This window comes from Bos taurus, chromosome 15 (genome assembly GCF_002263795.3).
Source record: "Bos taurus isolate L1 Dominette 01449 registration number 42190680 breed Hereford chromosome 15, ARS-UCD2.0, whole genome shotgun sequence".
NCBI classification, from domain to species: Eukaryota; Metazoa; Chordata; class Mammalia; order Artiodactyla; family Bovidae; genus Bos; species Bos taurus.
Genome location: NC_037342.1, coordinates 48,021,574 through 48,048,841, shown reverse-complemented (window position 1 = coordinate 48,048,841; position 27,268 = coordinate 48,021,574). Strand labels below are relative to the sequence as shown.

Genomic DNA, 27,268 nt, shown 5'->3' with positions numbered 1-27,268 from the left:
ATTTAGGGTAGAGTAGAGCTCCTTTGGAATAAACCTGGTGCAGAAGAAAAATTATCCTGGACTCACCTGGAGTCTGCAGGCAGAGGGGCCACCCAGTAGAGGGAAGAGTTTGGGCTGGGTGTCGAGTCTTGGTCCCAGGCACTTGTCTTGTACAAGAAGTCTCTCCAATTAAGCTGTACCACAAGGGGTTTGACAGACTTCCTTCATAGGTCAGTTGGTAAAGAATATGCCTTCAATGCAGGAGACCCAGTTTCAATTCCTGGGTTGAGAAGATCTCCGTGAGAAGGAAATGGCAACCCACTCCAGTATTCTTGCCTGGAGAATCCCATGGGCAGAGGAGCCTAGCAGGTTAAGGTCCAGGGGGGTCACAAGAGTCAGACACGACTTAGTGACTAAACCACCACCACAAGGGGTTTGCTGACTTTCTGGAGGCCTCCATGGGCACAGGAACCTAGAGAAGAGTTCAGGTAAGGTATGAGCTAGGAGTGAAGCATATAGCACACTGGAATCAGACTATGAAAGTATAATAACTACGTGTGCATTTGAGTGAGTGTCCATATACTTGAATGCATTTATATGTGTATAAGAGAAATGATTTGCAAGAATAAAGGTTAGTGTGTATGTCTGATTGCTATACTGTGCTTAGTCACTCAGTTGTGTCCAACTCTTGATTATGGGTGTGTTTATATGTCTGTGTATAGGTATGCTTACGTTCAAGAGTACATCTGTCTCAGTCTGCATCCCTTTGAGACATACCAACAAGGAAATGAAAGCTTTATTCTCCATCAGGATCTTTACTGCCCACCTTTCAGTCCCCTCAGTACGCCATAGTGAATCCTGCATCCCCAACTCTGCCCTTGGGGAGAGGAGACCTTGGGAAATTCAGTCTGAGGCCTCACTAGGGTGCAGGGGTGAACCAAGGTGTCTGGAGGCCTTTTCTTGTTCCTTCTCACTCTCACACTCCCGTAGCTGGTTCTCAAGGACATCCACGTCTTAGTGGACAGCATGAAAGCTGCACTGGTCAGAGTCAGCCAGAAGCCTGAGTGTGAGCTTGGCATTAGCTACCTATGGAAATGCAAAGCCAGGGATGTGGGTCACAGTGTTACTCAGAACTGAACTCAGTTTCCCTTATTTCTCAGCTCCAGAAAGGAGATTTCAGAAATTGTCAGATTCTTGAGATTAGATAAAATGGAAGGCTGTAGAGGCAACAAACATTTATTCATCCATCCACATACTTGGCTCTCCAGTTGATAGAGGAGGTCCCTAGTCCCACCCACTTCTCCCCTGACTTTAAGCTGGAAAACCAACTCTTGGACTCCCTCCAGCTCCAGGCACAGCAGAGTGAAAGCTGGAGTCTCACAGAAGGCAGCAAGGGCAGCAGGATTCCTGGATTCTAGGATGTGGTTCATCTCCAAGGCCTGGTTACTCAGATCTTCAGTGCCGAATGCATGCTCACTGACCTGGACATGGAGGGATGAACACTGTGGCTCATCCTCCTGGTGCCACACAGTCTACAAAACACCCTCATATCTGCCACCTAATTTGCTTCCAATAAGAGCCCTCAAGGTGAGCCCAAGGTGCTATCCCCATCTCATAGCTGAGGACAGTCATATTCTTTTCACTGAAAAAAAAAAAAGCTCGATCCTGCACCACCCACATTCTCTGTTCTTTTACCTGGTTAGAGCCCCACTCTCAGGAGTAGTTTGTTGAGTTAATGAATGCACTGACTCATAGCTTGCAATCTGATCCTATTCCAGCAGCCTTTCCCAGAAGGTCCACGGGTAACCATTACAGAAAGCAACTGCCCATATCACACTGCTAATGCAATATTTTTACACTCATCCTCACAGCATCAATTCCAAGCTCACTGGCCTGGATCACAAGTTTCTCAACATATCGCCCCTATTTTAACTTTTCAGCTCAAACTTTCCTGTCTCCCAGGTCTCTTGCATTACAGGCAGACTCTTTACCATCTGAGCCATCAGGGAAGCCCCTCCTTTGTACTGGTCCTTCCATTTCCAGGCCTCCTCTTGTTCTATATGCTCTTCCCATTTCCCAGTGGATTCTAGCCATTAATTTATTCATTAGCATAGAAAGTACTTCTTGCATGAGACTTTTTATAAAATATGACTAGTGAGGATCCCAAAACAGTACTCAGGATCCATCCTCAGCTCTTCCTCTATCATCCAGGCTCATACCCATGCTGGGTCCAGGACAGGCTGTGCTTGTATAACTTACAGTTTGGCAGCCCCAACTCGAGCCTCCAGCACTCACCTTGGACAGCTCCTGCTCATACATGCCCATAAGCTTCTGGGCTGTACTTTGTAGCTGCTCCAACTGCTGCAGGGGGATGAGGTAGTTCGGAGGGTAAACCACACCATGGCATAAGCCATCCTCATGCACACAGACTGGTATACTACTCAGCCATTGTAAAACATGGCCACTAGTACATTAAATCGGAGAAGGCAGTGGCACCCCACTCCAGTACTCTTGCCTGGAAAATCCCATGGACAGAGGAGCCTGGTGGGCTGCGGTCCATGGGGTTGCTAGGAGTCAGACACGACTGAGTGACTTCACTTTCACTTTTCGCTTTCATGCATTGGAGAAGGAAATGGCAACCCACTCCAGTGTTCTTGCCTGGAGAGTCCCGGGGACGGTGGAGCCGGGTGGGCTGCTGTCTCTGGGGTCACACAGAGTCGGACACGACTGAAGTGACTTAGCAGCAGTAGCAGCAGCAGTATATTAAACATAAAAAAGTGGGAGAGAAGGCTGACCCTTCTCTGAAGTGCCTTTCTCTGCATAGGAAGTTACTCTTGACTATCCAGGCATCCTTCTGTCATGGGTTGGAGAGATCCTTGCCTTGATTTCTTGGAATTAAAGTGCAGTTCCCTTCCAGCTCTTATTGGTAGGACCACCCTCACCCTACTTCATGTACTGGCTGGATCTTCACATAATGGAAGCAGACTTTTTCCTGATGCTCTGTAGTTGAGTGGAAAACTGATCTAAAGAAAAGTTTTAGTGGACCAGTATGAGAGAGTATGAGAGAGTCTAGTCAAGGCTATGGTTTTCCCAGTGGTCATGTATGGATGTGACAGTTGGACTGTGAAGAGAGCTGAGCACCAAAGAATTGATGCTTTTGAACTGTGGTGTTGGAGAAGACTCTTGACAGTCCCTTGGATTGCAAGGAGATCCAACCAGTCCATTCTGAGGGAGATCAGCCCTGGGATTTCTTTGGAAGGAATGATGCTAAAGCTGAAACTCCAGTACTTTGGCCACCTCATGTGAAGAGTTGACTCATTGGAAAAGACTCTGATGCTGGGAGGGATTGGGGACAGGAGGAGAAGGGGACGACAGAGGATGAGATGGCTGGATGGCATCACTGACTCGATGGATGTGAGTCTGAATGAACTCCAGCAGTTGGTGATGGACAGGGAGGCCTGGCGTGCTGCAATTCATGGGGTCTCAAAGAGTCGGACACGACTGAGCGACTGAACTGAACTGACCTGATGAGAGAGTCAATTCCTAGACAGGTTGATAAGAAGTCTGGGGTCCCCAAGGTGCAGAAAGGGGTCTGGGGCTCTCGAGGAGGAGAAAGAAACAAATAAGTCCAGAGCTGATAATTGCAGAACAAACAACTCATCTTGCTCAAGGATATGTTTTCCCTTAAACTTTGTACCAAGGATTATATGACAACAATGTATCCTGCTTGAGGACGTTTTTCTTCTTCTTAAGAACCTTCTGAATAATCCTGTCATCTTAAAGTGTATGTTGTGTGAGGGGCTCTGGTAAGATCTTTCTATTGTTAGTTCTAATCCCAATATCTTAAAATGTATATTGTGGGAGTGGGTCTCATAAAACCTTTAAAACCTTGAGACAGTCTTTTGATTTATTGTAATAACCAATTTAAAAAGTATATAGCTCCCTTGCTAAGACTAGCAGGGGGGGCACTCTCTGGCCCCCTTTTTATGTCTATGTCAGAAGCTTTCTCTGTCTCTTTTCACACTTTAATAAAACTCTGCTACACAAAAGCTCTTGAGTGACCAAGTCTGGTCCCTGGTCCTAAAGCTAAATCTTCTTCAAAGATCATGAATCCAACACCGTTCACCGAAAGTTATCTAGTGTTAGGGCTTCAGCAATCCCATTATAGAGTTTTAGTACATTCCCACAAATTCACTTTGTCTTGAAGATGGCAGGAGTTCTCTATTGTCAAAGAAGGAAAGTGAGTATTAACAGCATCATGGGGCACCAGGTTAAAGTGACAAGGTATGACTTGTAATTGACATGTTATAGCTGAATGAACTGAGGTGCTGAGAATCTAAAAAACAACTTTACTAAACCACATGATTACTAGGTGGCCAGCCTACAAGTGCCCCCAGGTCTAGGCCCTGTACTCCTGAGGAGCAGAGCTCCAAGCTCTGTTAAGGGAGGTGTGTGATGTAGCAGACATGGTGAGTGTGGGAGGTAGCTCTCTTGCCTCAGCAGAATAGGGAGAGAGGAGAATTTTCTAGTGATGAGAGATGTGTATCTATCTCCCTTGCCTATCATCTTACTTACATTGTCACTCAGAGTCCAAACCCACTGACTCCAGAGCCAGTTCGATTGGGTTCAGCATCTGGCTCCATGACACTGTGTGAATCACTTAGTTTCTCTGTGCTCCAGTGTCCTTGTGTGTAAATGAGGATGATTACTTTTATTTTAAGAATTATAAATGTATGTAAAGACTATCTTTGTTGAACTACCATATGACCCAGCAGTTTCACTACTGAGCATATACCCTGAGAAAACCGTAACGCCAAAAGACACATTTACTCCAGTGTTCACTGCAGCACTATTTGCAATAGCCAGGACATGGAAGCACCCTAAATGTCCACTGACAGATGAATGGATAAAGAAGGTGTGGTACATATATACAATCAATACTACTCAGCCATAAAAAGGAACAAAATTGTGCCATTTGCAGGGACATGGATGGACCTAGAGACTGTCATACAGAATGAAGTCAGTCAGAAAGAGAAAAACAAATATCATATATTGACACATACATATATGGAATTTAGAAGAATGGTACAGATGAACCTATTTCCAGGGCAAGAATAGAGACATAGACATGTGGAGACAATGGGGGAAGGGGAGGGTGGGATGAATTAAGAGACTGGGATTGAGCAAATACACTACCATGTGTAAAATAGATAGCTAGTGAGAACCTGCTACATAGCCCAAAGAGCTCAGCTCTGTGCTCTGTGATCTACAAAGGTGGGATGGGGAGGGAGGCATCTAAGATGGAGAGTATACAGGTATACATATAGCTGATTCACTTTGTTGTACAGCAGAAACTAACACAGCAGTGCAAAGCAAGTATACTCCAATTTAAAAAAGGACTCTGGAGTCATTTATGTCATTTATTATAATTCCCTATATTCATCTCCCCAGTCCCACTTTGAAGCTAGATGGACCAGAACTAGATGGAAAACTCCTTCCCAAATTGTTGGTTAGGCCTGTGTTGCCAGCTGGAGCTTCCTTACAGAACCTTTAAAAATTAACATGTGTGGCCATTGCTCTCTGGATAGTCACACCCAAGGCTTCTATGGCCCTGGTAGTTAATCTTGGCTATGTCTTCAGCTTATAACCCTAACCCAGTAGCTTGGCTTTTTCAGATAATAAAGCAGAGGTTACATAGCCTACAATAGCCCAGGGAGCCTCCTTTATGTCCAGCATCCTGAGCTCAGGGAAGGGGCGGCAGACCTCTGCAAAAGACAGGGCCTCAGAAAATGGCAGGAGTACAAAGCAGAATCCTTCTCTCTGTCCCCTTCCTCCTTGTTTCCCTCTATCACCCTATGCCCACACAAACCAAAGGATAGTCAGAGCAGGCAGGGTATCTCATACCCCTTCCCATATGTCCCTAGGTCTCTCCACCTTCACTTTCTCCCACAACCTGTAGCTTCTTGAAAAGGATCAGGGCAGTGGAGAAAGCAATCCCAAAGCACAGAGCCCTGTTTCTACTTGCTTGTGACATTTCTCCCCTCCACCTATACCTGAGGCTGTCCTGGGGACACCTGTGGCAGCCACAGCATCATGGTCGGGAGGGCTGGGATAGGCTGCCTCTTGCACTAGCTGTAGAAGTGGAGTAAGACCTTTGAACGTCCCTAGGCTCTATCTCTGGTCAGAGTAAACAGTCCCAGAAGGAGGGGTCCAGGTTTGGGCATCTGAAGGCACTGAGAGTAAGTGAGGGTGTGGGGAGGATCTGGGGGTACGGTGTGGACGAAAAGGGCTGTGACAGCCAGATAAGTGCCTCCAAAGATGGAGTGGGAGTGAGTTTCTCACTAAAAACATGGTCTTTCTCATCCATTCCAAGCTGAGATCTGACCAGTCCTGCTGGGCCCTCCTGCTCAAAAAGATTAAGGCAAACCTGAGACATCTTGTGGGGGCCTTGAGATGAGTTATTTTCAGAGGAGATTATGGTCTTCCTATTGACTTCATTTACTTAGCCATGCACTCTTGGATGAGGGCCAAGCTGCATATCTGGGAAGACTGCTTTAGCTTATGGAGGAACCACCTCCCCTTTTAAGGAAAGGATCCAAGAGCTTAGGTGAATGCATAACTCCAGAAAGACATGCTCAGGGCTCTGTTGGGAAACCTTCAATGAGGGATCATACCCTCAAATTTCACTTACAGATTATCATCCTCTGGCTCTCTGACCAAGGCCAGGGATCCATCTCCCATCAACTCCCCTGGCTGGGCCTTGCTATAACCAGGGGGTCCAGAGGGACCATAGAGGTTAGGGAGATAAAAGAGGAATGAGTTGAAAGCCCTAAGTTGCATGGAGTGGGAAACCTATCCAGAATCAGTGTCTAGGAAGATGTTAATAGACCTTGGGGAGCAAGGAAAAGTGGAAGAAGAAATCGAGTGTGAAACAGGACAAATTGTGCTGGATCATCTCCCTATATTTAGTACTAAAGCTGATGTGTGGTACTAGACAGAAAAGCAGGAGAAGCCTCTGAGTAAAGTTAGGAAACACCTTAGGGAGACAGCCATAGTATTGTCCATTCCCTTCCGCTCCCAGAAACAATGTCTCTCAAGATTTAGATATGAATCACCCAGGTCAGAAACTGTATCAGTTTCCAGAGCTGAGCTCCATTTTATTCCTATTGTGACAGTTCCCCAGCTTCCCCTGTCTTCATCCCTTCAGCCAACACAGAGTTCCTGCTCAGTGTCACACCGTGTACACAGGCCCTATTCAGAGCCACCTTTCTTTCATTTATCTGGTTCTGGCTGGATAGAATGATAGAAAAAGACAAGACCCTGATGATCAGCCTGAGTCCTAGGCCTCCCTGTCTGCCACAATCCAGGCCCAACGTATGCTATGCATCTATGGAGATCATACAGAGTTAGAGAGAGGAGGAATAGTCTTGGCATCGTAGACTCAGGCAGGGAGAGGTCAGTTCAATGTGCACTCAGTACCACGCGCTCTCCCTTTATGGGAAGAGGGCTGGGGTGAGCATAGGGCCACCTAGTGGCAGATGATGGCAATGCCTTGGTTAGAACAGGCCAGCTTGACCAACTGAGGGAAAATGCTGCAGAAAACAGGGTGCTCATTTGTTCCTGGGGGAGGCCCTCTCAGGGCCCACATCCCTCACTGGTCCTGCCCAGCAGAGCCAAAACAAGTGCCTGAGCCTCTGAGCGATCTGCTGGGTCCACACTCTGTAGACCATGGGGTTGAGGGCAGGGGGCACCACCACGTAGAAGTTAGCCAGGGGCATGTAGACGTGGCCGGGCACCATGTGGCGGCCAAAACTGTGAGCCAGGAAGAAGAGAGCGGGTGTGTAGAAGAGGGTGATGACACTGGCATGGGCCCCGCAGGTGCCCAGGGCCTTGTGCCGGGTGCTGTGGGAGGGCAGGTGACAGACCACGTGGAGGATGAAGGCGTAGGAAGCACCTATGAGCCCTAGGTCCAGGACTGGAGAGAGCAGCGCAGTGGCCAGCCCGTACCAGACACTGGGGCACGTGTCGCCACCGGCCAATCGAGCCATGCCCATGTGCTCACAGTAGGTGTGGGGCAGGGCCCGCTGCCCACAGTAAGGCAGTTCTCTGGAGCAGGGCCACCGGGGGTGCCATGACACAGGCCCCACGGGTCACAGCAGCTACAGCCATGATGCCTACCACACGCAGAGTCATCAGCGCCCCATATCGCAGAGGCTGGCATATGGCCACGTAGCGGTCCATGGCCATGGCCAACAGCACCAAGGACTCCGCAGTGAAGGCCACGTGGGCAACAAAGAGCTGGGCTAGGCAGGACTGGAAGGAGATCTCACCTGACAGGCCCCACAGCACGGCCAGAGCTTTGCGCACTGTGGATGTAGCCAGAACCAAGTCAGCTGCTGCCAGAAGCCCCAGTAACTGGTACATGGGTCTCTGAAGTGCTTTATCAGCTGCCACCAGCCCCAGTAGAAGGGTGTTGACCACCAGAGCTGCCAGGTACAGCAGGCACACAGGCACAGAAAGCCAGGCATGCAAGGCCTCCATTCCAGGTACCCCCAGCAGGACAAAGGTCCCAGGCCCCAAGCTGAGCCAGGTCTGGTTGAGAACAGGCAGTGTGGGATCCAGCTCCATCTCCTGGTTCCACTTGGCTCTGTCACTGTAGGAAACAAAAGAGATCTTTCCGAGGTAATCACCAAGTATACAGAGATTTTAGACAGGTGGAGGTGAGGATGGGGACTAAGGATGCTACAGCATTTGCTGAGAGCTATCTTTGTGTCTGGCACTGTTCTAGGGCTTTGGCATACACTAATTGGCCACCTCATGCGAAGAGTTGACTCATTGGAAAAGACTCTGATGCTGGGAGGGATTGGGGGCAGGCGGAAAAGGGCACGACAGAGGATGAGATGGCTGGATGGCATCACTGATTCGATGGACATGAGTCTGGGTGAACTCCAGGAGTTGGTGATGGACAGGGAGGCCTGGCATACTGCGATTCATGGGGGTCACAAAGAGTCAGACACGACTGAGCGACTGAACTGAACTGAACTGAACCTACAAATTCCCTAATTGTCTGTGAGTTTGTCAGTGTTCCCCTCTGTGTGATGGATCAAGGAATCGGTTTCTGAGAAGCTAAAAAACTTACTCCAAGTCATACATCTGGTACATAAAGGAACTGGAATTTGAAGCGAAACTCATCTGACTAAAGATGATGCTCTTCCAACAGTCTTCTCTTCATCAGCCCAGGCTCACGGAGATGTTGGAATATGCTTTTCCTGATCACCTATCCCAGAAAAAGTCATTCCTGTTATCTAACCCTAGTCCCTTTAATATTAACTGATGTTAAAGAGATTAAGCATCCATGCTCCCTCCATCCTGGGGGAGATATCAGTCAGAAGGAAGGAAATATGGAATGGCCATTTTCTACTCCATTCAGTGACAAGTGCTTAGATAAAACTCATCTTCCTAGATCCTTTTCCAGAGGACACTTAATTAGCTCAGACCTGTTCTCCCAACATCACAGTCCTCCAAGTCTGTCCAGTACTTTTTCCCAGCTGCCCAAGGCCTGTGGCATCCCTCCCTCCACTCCCAGCTCTGATGTACCATAACTGTATATACCTGGCTCATGGAACTTAATTTCTTCTTTGACTAGGGAAGACATCCATCCCCTGATTCTGCTTTGTGGTTCTTCTTTCTTCTGTCCCTTGTCCAGGGGGACATCCTCTGGTTGTACAGAAACTCAGTCTGAGGAAGTTCTGATCTCACTGAGGACACGGCAGAGCATCAAGGTTGGGCTGTAGGGGAAGGGACCAGGATCAGATGCCACATGGCAACTAGTAGTCACGTTAAAATAGTGGAGGGAGGAGGATTTTACTTACTTGGGTTTAAGTGGGTAAAGAACAATCTGGAAGAAGGAGCCAGGCTTGGGTTTTCCGTGTTCTGACTGAGGCCAATTTATACCCTCTCATACCCAATTTTATGAGACATAGTAACTGGTATCTTAACCTGGTCCTGGGACTGAGGAGTTTCAATCAGGTTAGCAGAGAATAAGGTTTAACCCTGGGCGAAGCTGTCAAGCTCCACACCATTTGTGTTTGCTCTAGCTTTCTCTGCAATATGCCTCTTGGACATTCTCTCACATCCCCACACTGACTCCTGCAGATTAGAGGCAGGTGAGAAACCAGGCTAGACTTTCCCACATGGAACTCTTGGCTGTGTATAAACCAGAGATTTCTCCCGGAAGATGAGGCTTTGCCAAGTCACGAGGATTCATTTTACTTCTTACTATGGGGTAGTCCCATGACTTCATGGCAAATAGATGCGGAACAATGGAAACAGTGACATACTTTATTTTGAGGGGCCCCAAAATCCTTGCTGGAGAAGGCAATGGCACCCCACTCCAGTACTCTTGCCTGGAAAATCCCATGGACGGAGGGGCCTGAAGGGCTGCAGTCTATGGGGTCGCTAGGAGTCGGACACGACTGAGTGACTTCACTTTATTTTTTCACTTTCATGCATTGGAGAAGGAAATGGCAACCCACTCCAGTGTTCTTGCCTGGAGAATCCCAGGGACAGGGAGCCTGGTGGGCTGCCGTCTACGGGATCGCACAGAGTCGGACACGACCGAAGCGACTTAGCAGCAGCAGCAGCAGCAGCAAAATCCTTGCAGATGGTGACTGCAGCCATGAAATTAAAAGATGCTTCCTCCTTGGAAGATGAGTTATGACCAACCTAGACAGCATATTAAAAAGCAGAGACATTACTTTGCCAACAAAGGTCTATCTAGTCAAAGCTCTGTTTTTTCTAGTAGTCATGTATGGACGTGAGAGTTGGACTATAAAGAAAGCTGAGCACCGAAGAATTGATGCTTTTGAACTGTGGTGTTGAAGAAGACTCTTGAGAGTCCCTTGGACTGCAAGGAGATCCAACCAGTCCATCCTAAAGGAAGTCAGTCCTATTCAGGACTGACATTGGAAGGACTGACATTGAAGCTGAAACTCCAAGCTGAATTGAACTGAAGTGAACTGATATGGCGGCTCCTTTAGATCCTGGAAAACTTCTGCCAGGACCCACAGGGCATTCTCAGCCTTAACAAGGGAAGGAGGATGTCAACTCCCTCAGGGCCTAAGAACATCTCTCACAAAACCACAAAGCAAGCACAATCCATTCCCAGATGGGAGCCCTATAAGAAAGTCCTATACTTAGGATCTGTGGGCCCTACTAGCCCACTTCCTCTTGGAAAAAATCCCAAAGACACCATTCCCTCTACATCTACAGCCCACACTTCTACCCTTTTAATATATTTTCATGGGCTAAGTGAAGGGGAAGAAGAGGAAGTGGGGGACTCCCCCTACTCCCATCCTCTAGCCTCAGCCTCTGCTCTGTGTTGGGTCCTCTACAGGCACAGCTGCACCCTTCTTAGCCTCCATCTGCCTGCTCTACTTTTCCTGCCAAGTCCTCCTCCTCATTGCCAAGTTATAACAGGGTATTCCCTCCAGCAAAGGGTAGAAAATCAAAAAACATATAAAGTGTAGCAGGAATCATTAAGAAAAAAAGAAAGCAGAGTGCAAAAGAGTTCAAGAAATTAATTCAAACAACATGTATCGAGTCTCAGTTTTCTTATATGATTTGGGAGTGAATTGATTAATCACTCTGAAACTTCCTTTAAACAGTTTGTAATCCCCTTCCTGATTTATGAGGAGATAAGAGTGAGAGAAAAACACATTTTCCTTGCTTCTCTTTATTCCCACTTGAGCACAGAGATTCATTACCCTGAGGCCAGATTACCCAGTCTCCAGTCCTCATACTGCCACACAAAAGCTTTCTGACTTTAAACAAAATACTCAACTTCTCTATGCTTCAGTTTCTTTGTTTCTAAATCAGGGATAATAATTAACATATATAAAGCAATAACATAAGGTACAGTAGTAGCTTAAACACAGTAAATGCCCAGCGTATGTTAAGCACTACTGATATTTTTATCCTTAACCCTCTTGTAACTCTTGGAATCCATTCTTCTCATGGTCCTTTCTACTGCATTCTTAGTTCTTAATTTCACAATCTGACAAAAAGTCCTTTATCAAATCTTAAAAAGATAAGGTGAGCAGGGACTGAACTAAGGCTATTTGAAAGTAGAATGGTCTTAAGTCTAGAAAAAAAGGCAGTAAGGGGGTGGAGGGCAGCTAAAAGGAGACTGAAGGATTCAAATTTGATCTGATTAGACCAAAGGAAAAAAAAATCTTTGCCAATAGCAGCCCCAAGCAAAGGAGGTTGAATACAAGACCATTTCTAAATAAATGAGGAATACGACAGCATTGTCTTCTAATCCAACTCCTTGTCCCTCACCTCCACATTTTCACTTTATTCTGGCTCAGGAATGGTGAGCAGGAGAAAGGGAGTGGTGGTGCCTTAGTCCCAGTTCTCAAACTTGATGTCCCCACTGGCCTGCTGCACGGTACTCTCCTGTGCATCCCAAAGTTGTTCTCTGAGAAAAAGTCTGAACACCTCATTTCCACCAAAACTGAGGGGCTTCTGGAAGCATCTCCTCCAGGATGGGCAGTTTAGTGGGACTTTTCAGTATTGGGCTTGAAAGTGAAAGTGAAGTTGCTTAGTTGTGTCCGACTCTTTGCAACCCCATGGACTGTAGCCTACCAGGCTCCTCAGTGGAGGCTGAGCCTCCAGGCTCCCCATGGAATTTTCCAGGCAGGAGTACTGGAGTAGGTTGCCATTGCCTTAGGGGATAAAGACACCTTTTCAAGGGCCCCCTAACTCTTTCTAGGATGTGACTGATCTTGGCTGATGAATTCATGCTACTGATGGAACAGGGCTCTCTTACCTCTTTGTTGTGAAAGAGAGGTTAAAGATGAGGAACAGGCACCCAGCCTCCCTCTACCCAACACTTCTTCAGTCCCTGCTGCTCCAGCTTATCAATTCAGCAGTCAGCACATCCAGAACCTAGGAGATTCCAAAGATGCTCCTATGGTCAGCCTGGGAGAGAACAGGTGGGGATAAGAAGGACTTACGAATTTCTTCTCTGTGCCCCTCAGAGGGCCATGGACCCTGAGCCCCTACAGGGATTGAGAACCTGCTAGTCACAGCTGTGAGGTGTTAATGAGGAATTAGCAGAGATTTGTAATCATCTCCGCTGACTTTCCTGGTCCCCAGGTTTATATGCCCCACACGTTCAGAACCTGGGCAAAGGTAGAGACTGAGTAGAGAGGTCTGTGAAAACCCATTGGACAAGCAGCAGCAAACTCAGATGGAGATGAGCTATGCTCTACAAAAAAGCCAAGCCTAGTTGTCATCTAGAAATGAACAAGGATAGTCATTTTGATTTAGCATTGTTTCTGCCTTACCCCTAAAAAGAGACATACCAGCTGAATGGAAAGAGGCAGACCTGGCTTGAATAAAATTCCACTGTTAAGTAGCCTTGAAGAAGTTTCTTAGATCTTCTGATCTTGATTTCTTTCCTTTGTGCTGTGGTGGTTGGTGTATCTTCCCAAAGAAGTGGTTGTGAAGATAAAAGTAACAGGAGTAAATCACCCAGTAGGGTGATTTAATTAAGGAGAAATGGCAATGCATTCCAGTACCTTTGCCCGGAAAATCCCATGGACGGAGGAGTCCAGTAGGCTACAGTCCATGGGGTTGCAAAGAGTCAGACACGACTGGGCGACTTCCCTTTCCCTTTCCCTTTTCACTAATATAGCATTACTCAAGGCTATGTGGCTTAGAGTCATCCTGAGGAAAAACTCTGTTGGATCCACATCACTTTTGGACTCTAATAATAAACATTATTAGTTTCATAATGTTTCCCCTCCTCAAAAAAATGCATCCTTCCATTCAGAGGTACATAACTGTAGTACTTGCTAAGTTGCTTCAGTTGTGTCCAACTCTTTGTGACCCTATAGATTGTAGCCTGCCAGGATCCTCTGTCCATGGAATTTTCCAGGCAAGAATACTTGAATGGGTTGTCATGCCCTCCTCCAGGGTATCTTCCCAACCCAGAGATGGAACCAGTGTCTCTTATGTCTCCTGCATGGGCAGGAGTGTTCTTTACCACTAACTCCACCTAGGTAACCCTAATAGAATGAAGTAATAAAAGGCATTTCACAATATCTCATGTACAGTTTATATTTGCTTTTAGTTTGCATAAAATTATTTTGTGTTTATACCATCACAGAAAAAATTCATAGTTTATCAAAAATAAAAAATATACTACTGTAGTTGTGTTTTTTTTTTTATTCCAGAAAAGTCATTTCATGTTAGGTCTTTTCCTTGTGGAACATGTTCATACATATTCTAACCTGGAGTGTCTGAAAGCAGTTACTAAGTTATGGCCCAGAAACCGTAAATAACAAGCCCACTGTGCAAAGGAGACAGGACTTCTGAGTGAGGAATCCAAACTTCACTACTTGTGAGAGCACCTGCTTTTTCCCCTTTTGTCAATACAACGTAATCTCATATATTTAAGAGTTTAATGATATGGAAGTCCAAATCACAGGACAAGTAAAGCCGGCAAATTTTTCTTTTATAATTGCAACTTGAATATACAAATATTACCAGCATGATAATTATTTTATGTGTGATTTAAATATGAAAGTGATGTGAAGGAAAGTTATGACCAACCTAGACAGCATATTAAAAAGCAGAAACATTTCTTTACCAACAAAGGTCCGTCTAGTCAAGGCTATGGCTTTTCCAGTGGTCATGTATGGATGTGAGAGTTGGAATATAAAGAAAGCTGAGAAGAATTGATGCTTTTGAACTGTGGTGTTGGAGAAGACTCTTGAGACTCCCTTGGATCGCAAGGAGATCCAACCAGTCCATCCTAAAGGAGATCAGTCCCGGGTGTTCATTGGAAGGACTGATGTTGAAGCTGAAACTCCAATAGTTTGGCCACCTGATGCAAAGTTGGCCGCATCAATTGGCCAACTTCAATTGGCCACCTCAATTCCACCTCATTGGAATTGAGGGCAGGAGGAGAAGGGGACAACAGAGGATGAGATGGTTGGATGGCATCATTGACTCAATGGACATGGGTTTGGGTGGACTCCAGGAGTTGGTGATGGACAGGAAGGTCTGGCGTGCTGCAGTTCATGGGGTCATGAGGAGTCGGACATGACTGAGTGACTGAACTGAACTGAACTGATGTGAAGGAATAATTATTTTTTTAGCATTCTTGCTGACAAATACAACCAACTTAGACCTGTATGTAAAGCTATGAATGAAGGATACAATATGTAGTTTAGGGTTTAAGCTTGGTGTAAAAATACGTCCTGATAGAAACCTGCCTTCTAAGAAATCTGTATGCAGGTCAAGAAGCAACAGTTAGAATTGGACATGGAACAACAGACTGGTTCCAAATGGGGAAAGGAGTATGTCAAGGCTATACATTGTCATCCTGCTTATTTAACTTATGTGCAGGGTACATCATGCGAAATGCCAGGCTGGATGAAGTACAAGCTGGAATCAAGATTGCTGGGAGAAATATCAATAACCTCAGATATGCAGATGACACCACCCTTATGGCAGAAGGCAAAGAACTAAAGAGACTCTTGATGAAAGTGAAAGATGAGAGTAAAAACTTGGCTTAAAAAAACACTCAGCATTCAGAAAACTAAGATCATGGCATCCGGCCCCATCACTTCAAGGCAAATAGATGGGGAAAGAGTGGAAACAATGAGGGACTTTATTTTGGGGGGCTCCAAAATCACTGCAGATGGTGACTGCAGCCATGAAATTAGAAGACACTTGCTCCTTGGAAGAAAAGCTATGACCAACCTAGACAGCCAGCATATTAAAAAGAAGAGACATTACTTTGCCAACAAAGGTCTGTCTATGTTTTTCCAGTAGTCATGTATGGATGTGAGAGTTGGACTATAAAGAAAGCTGAGCACTGAAGAATTGATGCTTTTGAACTGTGGTGTTGGAGAAGACTCTTGAGAGGCCCTTGGACTGCAAGGAGATCCAACCAGTCAATCCTAAAGGAAATCAGTCCTGAATATTCATTAGAAGGACTGATGCTGAAGCTGAAACTCCAACTCTTTGCCCACCTGATGTGAAGAACCGACTCATTTGAAAAGACCCTGATGCTGGGAAAGATTGAAGGCTGGAGGAGAAGGGAATGACAGAGGATGAGACGGTTGGATGGCATCACCAGCTCGGGTGGACATGAGTTTGGGCAAGCTCCAGGAGTTGGTGATGGACAGAGAAACCTGGCATGCTGCAGTCCATGTGGCCACAAAGAGTCAGATACGACTGAGAGACTGAACTGACTGATAGAAACAGTGTAGTTATGGGTAAACACACTGGTGTAGCTAGGAAGATTAATGAGCTTAATTACATCAGAATGTAAACGTAAAGGCTTGTTAGGGAAAATAAAAGCTAAGCTGAATGATGTGTTTAGATAATCAGAATAAGGAACTGTATAAAACTTACTGTGTTAAATTCAAGGTTATTCTCTTTATTTTGTGATAGATAGTATGGAAGCTGATCAAAAACAAGTTTCTGCCTATGAGGAATGATGGTTATTATAGTGAAAAGCTCTATTAAGATGTTTGAACTATGGAATGAACTTTCATTATTTCTGCAAAAGAAGATGACCTTTTTTTAAAAATATATATATTTATTTATTTTAATTGGATGTTAATTACTTTACAATATTGTGGTAATTTTTGTCATACATTGACATGAATGAGCCACGGGTGTACATGTGTCCCCATCCCGAACCCCCTCCCACCTCCCTCCTCATCCCATCCCTCTGGATTGTCCCAGTGCACCAGCTTGGAGTGCCCTGTTTCATGCATCGAACTTAGTCTGGTAATCTATTTCACGTATGGTAATATACATGTTTCAATGCTATTTTTTCAAATCACTCTACCCTCGCCTTCTCCCACAGAGTCCAAAAGTCTGTTCTTTATATCTGTGCCTCTTTTGCTGTCTCACATATAGGATCTTCATTACCATAAGATGACCTTTTGGTCCCATTTCTTAAGGAATTAAATTGGATAGACAGATTTTTTTTAACTTGACTCTCTATGGCAATATTAACATCCTAATGCTTTTATGCAACATACTTTCTAATAGTAGGTAAGTTTTAGAGGCAAATATGGAAGTTAGAAATTTTGGAGGTCAAAATGTCTCCAGAATGTTGTGACATATCCTTAAAGTAACAATAATTTTCAATAAGTTATGAGCTATATATTGCACATTTACAAAGACTGTCACTGAATAATACATTTAATAGAATGTTTTGAATTTTATTTTTTTATCAAAACAAAATCCAACATAAGAAACTCCAGGAACATAGGAAATTCCAGAAATTCAGAAATTACTCTTTAAACTGAAAGATCATTTGAATTCAACTGTAAAGTTTAGGATAAATTATTCAAACTGGCTACTAATAAAACTGAAGATAAAATGAAAGCATAGCTTTGCTGGAATAAATAAATAAAAGATAAGCAAATGTAATTATAGTGGTGTCATTGCTTTAAAATTATCTCTGCCATTTTACTTAATAAACCTTTGTCAGATAGGTTTTCTGACTATTTATATTAGCAAAATAACTAATCAAACCAACACACAAAATATGATTTAAACAGAAATTATTTCCTAGAAGTAGTATTGTCATCAATCAAACCTGTTAGATAAATTAGCAAAATCAGTGTAAGCTCATTTGATACATTAAAATTTTAAATATCGATATACATGGCATTTGGAGAAGGCAATGGCACCCCACTCCAGTACTCTTGCCTGGAAAATCCCATGGACAGCGGAGCCTGGTAGGCTGCAGTCCATGGGGTCTCTAAGAGTTGGAGACGACTGAGCGACTTCACTTTCACTTTTCACTTTCATGCATTGGAGAAAGAAATGGCAACCCACTCCAGTGTTCTTGCCTGGAGAATCCCAGGGACGGGGGAGCCCAGTGGCCTTCCGTCTATGGGGTCGCACAGTCAGACACGACTGAAGCAACTTAGCAGCAGCAGCAGCAGCATACATGGCATTGCTTCAAAAGGTATATATCGGCTTTTAATATAAGGCTTTCGGTTTTCACTTATAAATTTCATTTAACTAGAGTTGCAGAATGGCAAAATCTCATGAAATAATTTGTTATCTACATTAGTCACCTGTATGCATTCTTTCAAGAAACAATGTGTACAATTTCTGTAAGTTCTTTATTTTTTTCCTCTGTCTATTCTGGTTTTATGCATTGTAATACATCTTATGCCTTTTGAATATAATAATAAAACAAGGCTTGTATATTCAACACATTTAAAAATTTTCTACTAATTAATTTTATTGTATTTAACAAAAGTATTAATCTACAGTTTGGGGGCATTAAAAAAGTGGTGACTCCTCACTGACATTTTGAGAAGAACTGATCTAGAGGTCTTTCTCTACATGTATCTTCATATATGTACATCCACATTTGTGATTCTGCAGCCAACTGAGCTAGAATTATTGTTCTGTGAATTCTGACTCATTCTTGGTGTGTCCTCCCAAGTTTAGACTTGGAGATAAAACAGTAAAAGCCAGTCTGAATATATAGTCACACCATATTCTTGAACCCAACACTACCAAAAATAAAGCTCACATTTCTATATCCATCTGAGTCCTATGCTTAACTCTCAACTAGGTTGCAAAAGGAAGTAGAAAATGTATGACTGATTTTTAATTTTCAAATACTGATTATAGCATCAAGCTACAGGACTATTCTTCATTTGCTGATACTCCAGTCAGTTCCCTACATCCACTGAAGGCTAGTTTATAAGCTCCCATATTTCTCACTGCACAACCCCTACAGCCCCTGAGCAATGTATCACCGCTAGGGATGATGCCTCCACCAATTTGCCCTTGCAAATATTTGAACAAATGGTTTCCCATGCAGGCTTAGACCATCCCTTCTGTCAGGGACATCCAATTCTCCTTATCCTTGAGGTTCACCTTCTTTGTGTTCTTTAAGGCAATCACAGAAATGAACTCTCCTTTAAGACAGTTACAGAAATCTTCCAGGAAGCTGTCTTTGACTCCAATTAACTGAGTTTGCTTCTTTATGCTTTCCTAGCACTTTAGCCTAATCATTGTGGTACCTTGTGATACATAAGATTATCTGAGTAAGGTACTTATTTATGTGATTTACTCCTTTTACTAAATTATATGCCTCTTGATTTTAGCAGGTTGTGTACTTGCTCAATGTCTCTACTCCCTGTTTATATGTATTTCCTTTCATATAACATGGACTTTGTGAATTCTATTGAAAATATGACATAAACCATTTGTAAATTTAATAATCTAAGTTATTAAAGGTGTCAGGAACACATTTATCAATTCTTACTATTTGTGGAGTGGGCTTCCTGTAAAGAATCTGCCTACCAATGCAGGAACTGTGGGTTTGATCCCTGGGTCAGGAAGATCCCCTGGAGGAGGGCATGGTAACTCACTCCAGTATTCTTGCCTGGAAAATCCCATGGACAGGGAGTTTTGGTGGGCTATAGTCTATGGGGTCACAAAAGAGTCAAATATAGCCTAGCAACTAAATAATTTGTAGAGTCCAGTTCTAAATTCTGAGTGTAGGAAGATAAAATAACTAATGCCTCTATTGGCTTACAATGTTGTGCTAGTTTTAGACATCTTTAATATAAGAGATGGGAATTTGCAGAAAGGAATGGATACAGGACAAGGCAACTTATGTGTGAGACAGTCACCTGATAATTTTTGTATAATTATTCTTTTTTCATCCAAACCAAAACATGTAATTTCATTTATGGTCTGACATGGAATAGAATATTTATAACCAACCTCATCAGAAAGAGACATTAGCAGCTAGGACAGTAAATTTAAACTTAAAGGAAGAGCAAATCAGGGTTTAACCAGTTTTCTCCTCTTATAAACAGTAAAGGGGAGGATTTTACATTACACTGATGAGCTTGGGTTTGAATAGGATGAGTCTGACATGAGAATGTTAGTGGTAATTAGTGGAAATATTGAACAGCTAACATTAGAATGATGGTTTACAATCTGCAAAGCACACTCACTTACATTTTGCTTTTAATATTGGTACTGACCCTATGAGGTAAGAAAGCACTGAAATTCATCAGAAAGATTACATATGAAAACTAAGATACAGAGTTATCAGCAAAGAGGCCATAAAGTCATAGAAATAAAGAAACTCTCCTGAGAAGGCTAGAAAAGTTATAGTAGATAACTAGCTCAAAGATAGAGGGCTGGAGAAGGAAAGGGAAACAGTCACTTCCTTTGTTGTTTTTTCTGGGTCATTAAGCTTCCAAGGGAGCCATTCGTGCATGTCAGTGAATAACCACAGATTCCAGTTCCTACCAGGATGAAAGAAGTATGTATTTTTAAATTATCCCAGCTCAGTCTCTATTTATTTACTTTTCCATCAGTAAATTTTTAAAAATATCGTCTCTTGGAAAAATCCATGTTCTCAGTGAGATGTAAATAACCAGAAGAATAAGAGCTCATCTCTTTTGATATCCAACAGCATTTTTAGCAAGCTGGCACAAAAATACAGAATACTCACTTAGTCAACTGTGGCTTAATTGAAGATAAATACAGTTCACAAAAACAATAATGGGCTTTCCAGGCGGCTCCGTGGTAAAGAATCTGCCTGATGATGCAGGAGACCAGGGCTCAATCCCTGAGAGAAGGCAATGGCAACCCACTCCAGTATTCTTGCCTGGGAAGTCCCATGAACAAAAGAACCTGGCAGGGCTGCAGTCCACGGGATCTCAAAAAGTCGAACATAGCTTAGCATACAAAAACAATAAAAACTGCCTCTGATTCTCATAGATAATTTTTTTTTTACCTTCCTCTGGAGTCTGTTTTCACATGAGTAAGGTATGTTATGTTCAGTGGGAATATCAATAGGACTTAGCAGATTCTTTTCTAGCTCCACATTTATGACTCCCTTGCCACGTGCCTTGGAAAAGTCATTTCACTCTAAGAGTTTCAGTTTCCTCTTCTAAAAATGATGTCTGGATGATTCCAGTCCCCCAGGATCTGGTCCTGCCCCTAATCCCTCATGCCTTATCCCACCTCACTCTGTTGTGACCACACAGACCTTATTTTTGGCCTCAGCTCATGTCAAGCTGTTTTCAGCCCCAGGGCCTTTGCATGTACTGCTGTTCTCTCTGCCATTGTCTTTCTCATCAAGTTTTAGTCCATCATTATATTTGGTTTTGTTTTTCTATTGATTATATTACTATTTGAAGGTAACACATTTATTTTCTTGCTCCTTATTTGTTACTCTCCCTGGAAAATAAGCTCCAGAGAAGCAAAGCAGAGCCTCTTCCATATTATTAATCCTGAATGCTTAGGACAAAACTTAAAATATATTCAGTACTAAATAGGCAATTCCCGGTTGAATAGACAATTTTCAAAAAACACATATTGAAAGAACTCCACATCTTTCTTTGATTATAACATGTATCTTCTCGATTCTAATGCTTATGACATTTGGGTGCATCTTACCTTGAATGTATTACTTTACTGTAGTTTTCCCATTTTCATCCCCAAACCTCACCGAAGAAATGTATTTTGCAATTGAGTCTTTTAATGAAGGAAATAGACTCTGTAGATAAGAACTCCACAAGTCTTGCAGCCAATGTTGTTGTTTTTTTGTTTTGTTTTACTTTCATATTGGCTTGAGTTCTCACCTATGTATTGTAGGAAGGTTGTAGGAAGTCCAGCCCTCTTCTCAGATCTCTAGCTATTGTAGGGGGTCATTTTTCCTGAGCACTATCTCTGAAGTTCACTTTATCAGTATATCCTGGAGCCTAAAAGCTACTCTCCCTTCCCAAAAACCATGGCATTGATAAGTATATTCTCTTATTCCTATTATAGCAATGCTGATAGAACTCATTATTTATAACAGACTTGTACTAGAAGGCTTTTGGTGTCTAAAGATTGGACATTTAAAGTGAAATACATAAGCATAACATAGACAATAATTAGAATATATATTATTTAAAATTTCCTAAATCCATCTAATAATCTAATTTAATATTTTCAGTTTTAATCTCTTTTCTTTCAAGTCTTTGTCTGATTTCACATATTTTTCTCTCTCCATAACTGCAAATTTCAATTTCTGAATTGCTATTGATATTTTCTATTTAGACTAACTCAGCACTCTGTTTTCCCCTCCTTCTTCCAGACTGTATCCTGTGCAGTATCATATTCCAAAAATAATCAGGTCATCAAGGAGTATTTTAATATACAAAAATCTTTCTTACATATAAATCATGACATATTCATAAAACACAAAATCACTTGTAGACTATTCTTACTTTAAATAACATTTGCCTTTTAAAAAAATTCTTGCACATTAATATATGTTAAAAACTTCTCCTAACTTTTCCAATGTCTCCTAACATTTCCATAATGTACCCTTGATAGAAAAGAAAATGATGACCTTCTCTCTGATCTGCTTGGTCTTCATTCCATAAACAATGGGGTTGAGTGCAGGTGGGATAACAATGTAGAGGTTAGCAAACATGATGTGGAAAGTGCGGGAGACATTGTGTCCAAAGCGGTGGGCAAGGATGGAGAAAAAGGCAGGTGTATAAAACATGAGGATGACACAGACATGGGAACCACAGGTGCCCAGGGCCTTCTGGCGGGCTTCATAGGAGGGGAGGCGGAAGACAGCACAGAGGATGAGTGTGTAAGAAACGGCAATGAGGATCACATCTGAGATGACTGTCATGATGGGAATGCAAAAGGCATACCAGATGTTGATGGAGATGTCCGCACAGGCGAGCCAGGCAACACCTATGTGCTCACAGTATGTGTGCGGTATGATGCGTGTCCTACAGAAAGGCAGTCGTATGAGCAAGAATACATCAGGCAGGATGATGCAGAAACTACGAAAGGAGATTCCCACCACAATCTTGATGATGGTCTTGGGGGTCAAGATAGAGTTGTATCTCAAGGGAGAGCAGATGGCCACATAGCGGTCAAATGCCATGGCCATCAGGATGGCTGAATCCAGGACGAAGCTGTAGTGGAGGAAGAACATTTGTGTGAGGCACCCTGGGAATGTGATCTCTCGAGCCCCAAGCCAAAAGATACTCAGTGTTTTAGGAATACCAGCTGTGGACAAGGTGAGGTCAGTCTTGGCCAGCATGGAGAGAAAGAAGAACATGGGTTCGTGAAGGCTACGCTCCACTAAGATTAGGTAGAGAAGGATGCAGTTTCCCACAATGGCTACAATATAGATGATACAGAAGGGAATTCCAATCCACACATGGGCTTGCTCCAGGCCTGGGATCCCCACCAGAATGAAGGGTCCTGGGTTGTCACTGCTCAGGTTGAAAAGGACCATGGCAGACCAGGATGGCACAAGTCCCAGTTCCTGAGGACAGAGGGTGATAAATGTTAGGCTCACTTGAGTCACTCTCACTTCCAACAGCTCATTATATAGCCCCAAAAATAAAGTGGCTGTCTAATTATAATTCAAAGTGAGACACTTTTGTAATGAAGAAAGATTGTTATGAAGATAGCAGGTAGCAGCAGGAGCCAGGTTGTCTCATATATGTTGGAAAATACAGTCATTCCCTTAAAGAGTTTATCTTATTCACTCTGGTTGCCTCTGATGATTTACACAGCTTTTCCAAGCAGTGTTCCATACTGACATGAATCACTTTTTATCCACAGTATACTGTTGTTACAAATTACCAATTTACAGGGCATATTTTTCTGTGGGTTGATGGATTATAGTACACATGATGTTATGGACATTGGCAGTTAATATTGGCTTCCTCTGTCATTGCTGAATATCAATCTCTGCCCCCAGCAATTATTCATTCTTTTCCAACTTCATGATGACTGTTGTTCTTCTATTTGTGAGGTCCATACACTTTTTTGCTATTCAAAAACCTAATTCAGTTTAGCCAATACTGCCTGAATCCCACACTATGCTGGTAAACAGGTAAACCTTAAATTTAAACTTTGCTCCTCCAAAATTACTTTTTTCCAGCACTCTTTAAACTATACAGTTGTATAATATCCTAATGCTTTGGACTTAATAATAATTTTGGTCAAGATTTCTGTCCTAAAGCACAATTATTTCTTTGCAAATACATGTTCTATTGGATAGACACCAGGACATTTACTCTTAGATACACACACACTTATTAGTTCTTAAAATCTCAAGCATACCTTGATCTATACTTGCGTTATTTCATACATTTTACCATCATATATTTACCCACACTCAATCTTACACAACAGGGGCATTGGTGGTTCAGTGGTAGAACTCTTGCCTCCCATGTGGGAGACCCCGGTTTGATCTCCAGCCAATGCATCATGGTCGTGTTTGTTTTGGGCTTCATTGGTGGTTCGGACAGTAAAGAATCCACCAGCAATGTGGGAGACATGGGTTCAACTCCCAGGTTGGGAAGATCCCCTGGAGAAGGGCATGGCAACCCATGCCAGGATTCTTGCCTGGAGAATCCCCATGGACAGAAGCACTTGGTAGGCTACAGTCCATGGGGTCACAAAAACTCAGACACAACTGAGAGACTAAGCACAATCTTACACAAACCCCCTTTTTGCTCTCTCTCTCACACATAAAGGCACACATCATACACACATACACTAAGAAAAATACAAACAAAATATTTCATGACAGAATTGTCTCATCGCCACTTTCTTTGTAATTTCCCAAAATATTTACTCTTGAGTTAATTTTGTAAAGACTAGGTCCTCGAAATTTTGCCATTTGCAGCAACATAAATGGAGGGTGTTAAACTAGGTGAAATAATTCAGATAGAGACAAATACTGTATGATATAAATTATATGTGGAATATTTCTTAAAAACCAACAAGCTACTGAATATAACAAAAAAGCTAGCTCACAGATATAGAGATTTCACTAGTGATTACCATGGGGGAGAAGGGGTAAGGGGCAATATAGTGGTAGGGGAGTAGGAGGTACAAACTATTGTGTGTAAGAGGCTACAAGGATATATTGTACTACATGGGGAATACAGCCAATATATGGTAATGACTGTAAATGAAGTGTAACCTTTGAAAATTGTATTACAAAAGTATTCACTTCCCAGGTGGGAATAAACATGAGCTGTTCACTTGAGATCAGGAAAGCGGTGGTAGCAGTAGACTCTCAAAACAAGAATGTCCACATACTTAAGCCCGCTTGTCAAGCTAGAGCTATGGATCCTTGCCACACATCTAACAGAAATGACCAGAACAACACTTACCTTGGCCATCCTTAACCCAGCTGTTTATCTTTCTAATCATTTGAAGCATATATCCAAGAACAGGAGACCATAAATTCAGCTTAAAAATCTGAGTTGTTCAGGAAAAAACGTTGTAGCACTCAGTCCATGGCTCCTAGGAAATGGAGCCTTGAGTTTTTCATTCACTCTCTTTCTCTCAAAATCATATTTCCAACCAAATCTCTTCAGATAACCAGCACTCACCTAGTTTGGTTACTGGGCCAAATGCAGAGCAGAAAGATTATGGTGATAGACACACACAAAATCTGCAAGAGGACCAGACATATAAACCCAAGAAAAAAGTGGAGATGGAAGGAAAAGATTGATAGGTTGATTCCCTGTTCGTGTTTTTTTTTTTTTTTATCTCCCCCCCCACCCTGCCCCCACCCACCACCCGATCCATTGTTCAATGCCAAGAAGAGGTAAATAATTAGGGCCTGAGGGACTCTAACACCCTCTTTTTTTATCTTCAAGAGAAGACTGTAAAGATTACACTAACTCTGATGGGGCCTGTAAGCTAACACACCCTCAGGGTATATACAATTCTTTTCTGGGTATTTAATACTCTATTTATTTTTACATGACAATTAGGCATTAACAGAGGCATAGAACTACAGAGCTAGAATTATGTAATATGTATAATCTAATTATAAAGCTTATATATAATTATTAATTTTTATTTTCTGATAAGTTATCATGAAATATGCTTTGTTCTACTAGCATTTTTTTTCTTTTTAATTTATTTCATTTTACTGAAGGATGCTTGCTTTACAGAATTTTGTTGTTTTCTGTCAAACCACAACATGAATCAGCCATAGGTATATATTTAGCCCCTCCCTTTTGATGCACCCTCCCATCTCCCTCCCCATCCCACCCCTCTACAGAGCCACTGTTTGAGTTTCCTGAGCCATACAGCAAATTCCCGTTGGCTATCTATTTTACATTTGGCAATGTAAGCTTCCGTGTTACTCTTTACACACATCTCACCCTCTCCTCTTCTCTCGTTGTGTCCATAAGCCTATTCTCTATGTCTGTATCTCCACTGTTGCCCTATAAATAAATTTCTCAGTACCATTTTTCTAGATTCCGTATATATGTGTTAGAATATGATATTTATCTTTCTTTCTCTGACTCACTTCATTCTGTATAATAGGTAATAGTTTCATCCACCTCATCAGAACTGACTCAAATGTGCTCCTTTTTAAGGCTGAGTAATATTCCACTGTGTATATAAAAGTGCTGCACTCAATATGCCAGCAAATTTGGAAAACTCCAGCAGTGGCCACAGGACTGGAAAAGGTCAGTTTTCATTCCAATCCCAAAGAAAGGCAATGTCAAAGAATATTCAAACTACCACACAATTGCACTCATCTCACATGCTAGTAAAGTAATGCTCAAAATTCTCCAAGCCAGGCTTCAGCAATACGTGAACCATGAACTTCCAAATGTTCAAGCTGGTTTTAGAAAAGGCAGAGGAACCAGAGATTAAATTGCCAACATCCACTGGATCATTGAAAAAGCAAGAGAGTTTCAGAAAAACATCTATTTCTGCTTTATTGACTATGCCAAAGGCTTTGACTGTGTGGATCACAATAAACTGTGGAAAATTCTGAAAGAGATGGGAATATCAGACCACCTGACCTGCCTCTTTAGAAACCTATATGAAGGTCAGGAAACAACAGTTAGAATTGGACATGGGAAAACAGATGGGTTCCAAATAGGAAAAGGAGTACGTCAAGGCTGTATATTGTCACCCTGCTTATTTAACTTCTATGCAGAGTACATCATGAGAAATGCTGGACTGGAAGAAGCACAAGCTGGAATCAAGATTGCCAGGAGAAATATCAATAACCTCAAATACGCAGATGATACCACCCTTATGGCAGAAAGTGAAGAGGAACTAAAAAGCCTCTTGATGAAAGTGAAAGAGGAGAGTTGGCTTAAAGCTCAACATTCAGAAAACGAAGATCATGACTTCTGGTCCCATCACTTCATGGGAGATAGATGGGGAAACAGTGGAAACAGTGTCAAACTTTATT

The 27,268-nt window shown here is 42.8% G+C and overlaps 1 protein-coding gene and 1 pseudogene across 1 annotated transcript; both read right to left on the bottom strand.

Moving 5' to 3' along the window:
• Positions 1-7,114: 7,114 nt before the first annotated feature.
• Positions 7,115-19,482, bottom strand: LOC768030 (olfactory receptor 52B2; annotated as a pseudogene).
• Positions 19,483-22,357: 2,875 nt separating this feature from the next.
• On the bottom strand, positions 22,358-23,314 carry OR52H1D (olfactory receptor family 52 subfamily H member 1D). Its single transcript, NM_001390247.1, has one exon. The coding sequence runs from the start codon at positions 23,312-23,314 to the stop codon at positions 22,358-22,360; it is 957 nt and encodes a 318-aa protein (NP_001377176.1).
• Positions 23,315-27,268: the final 3,954 nt, after the last annotated feature.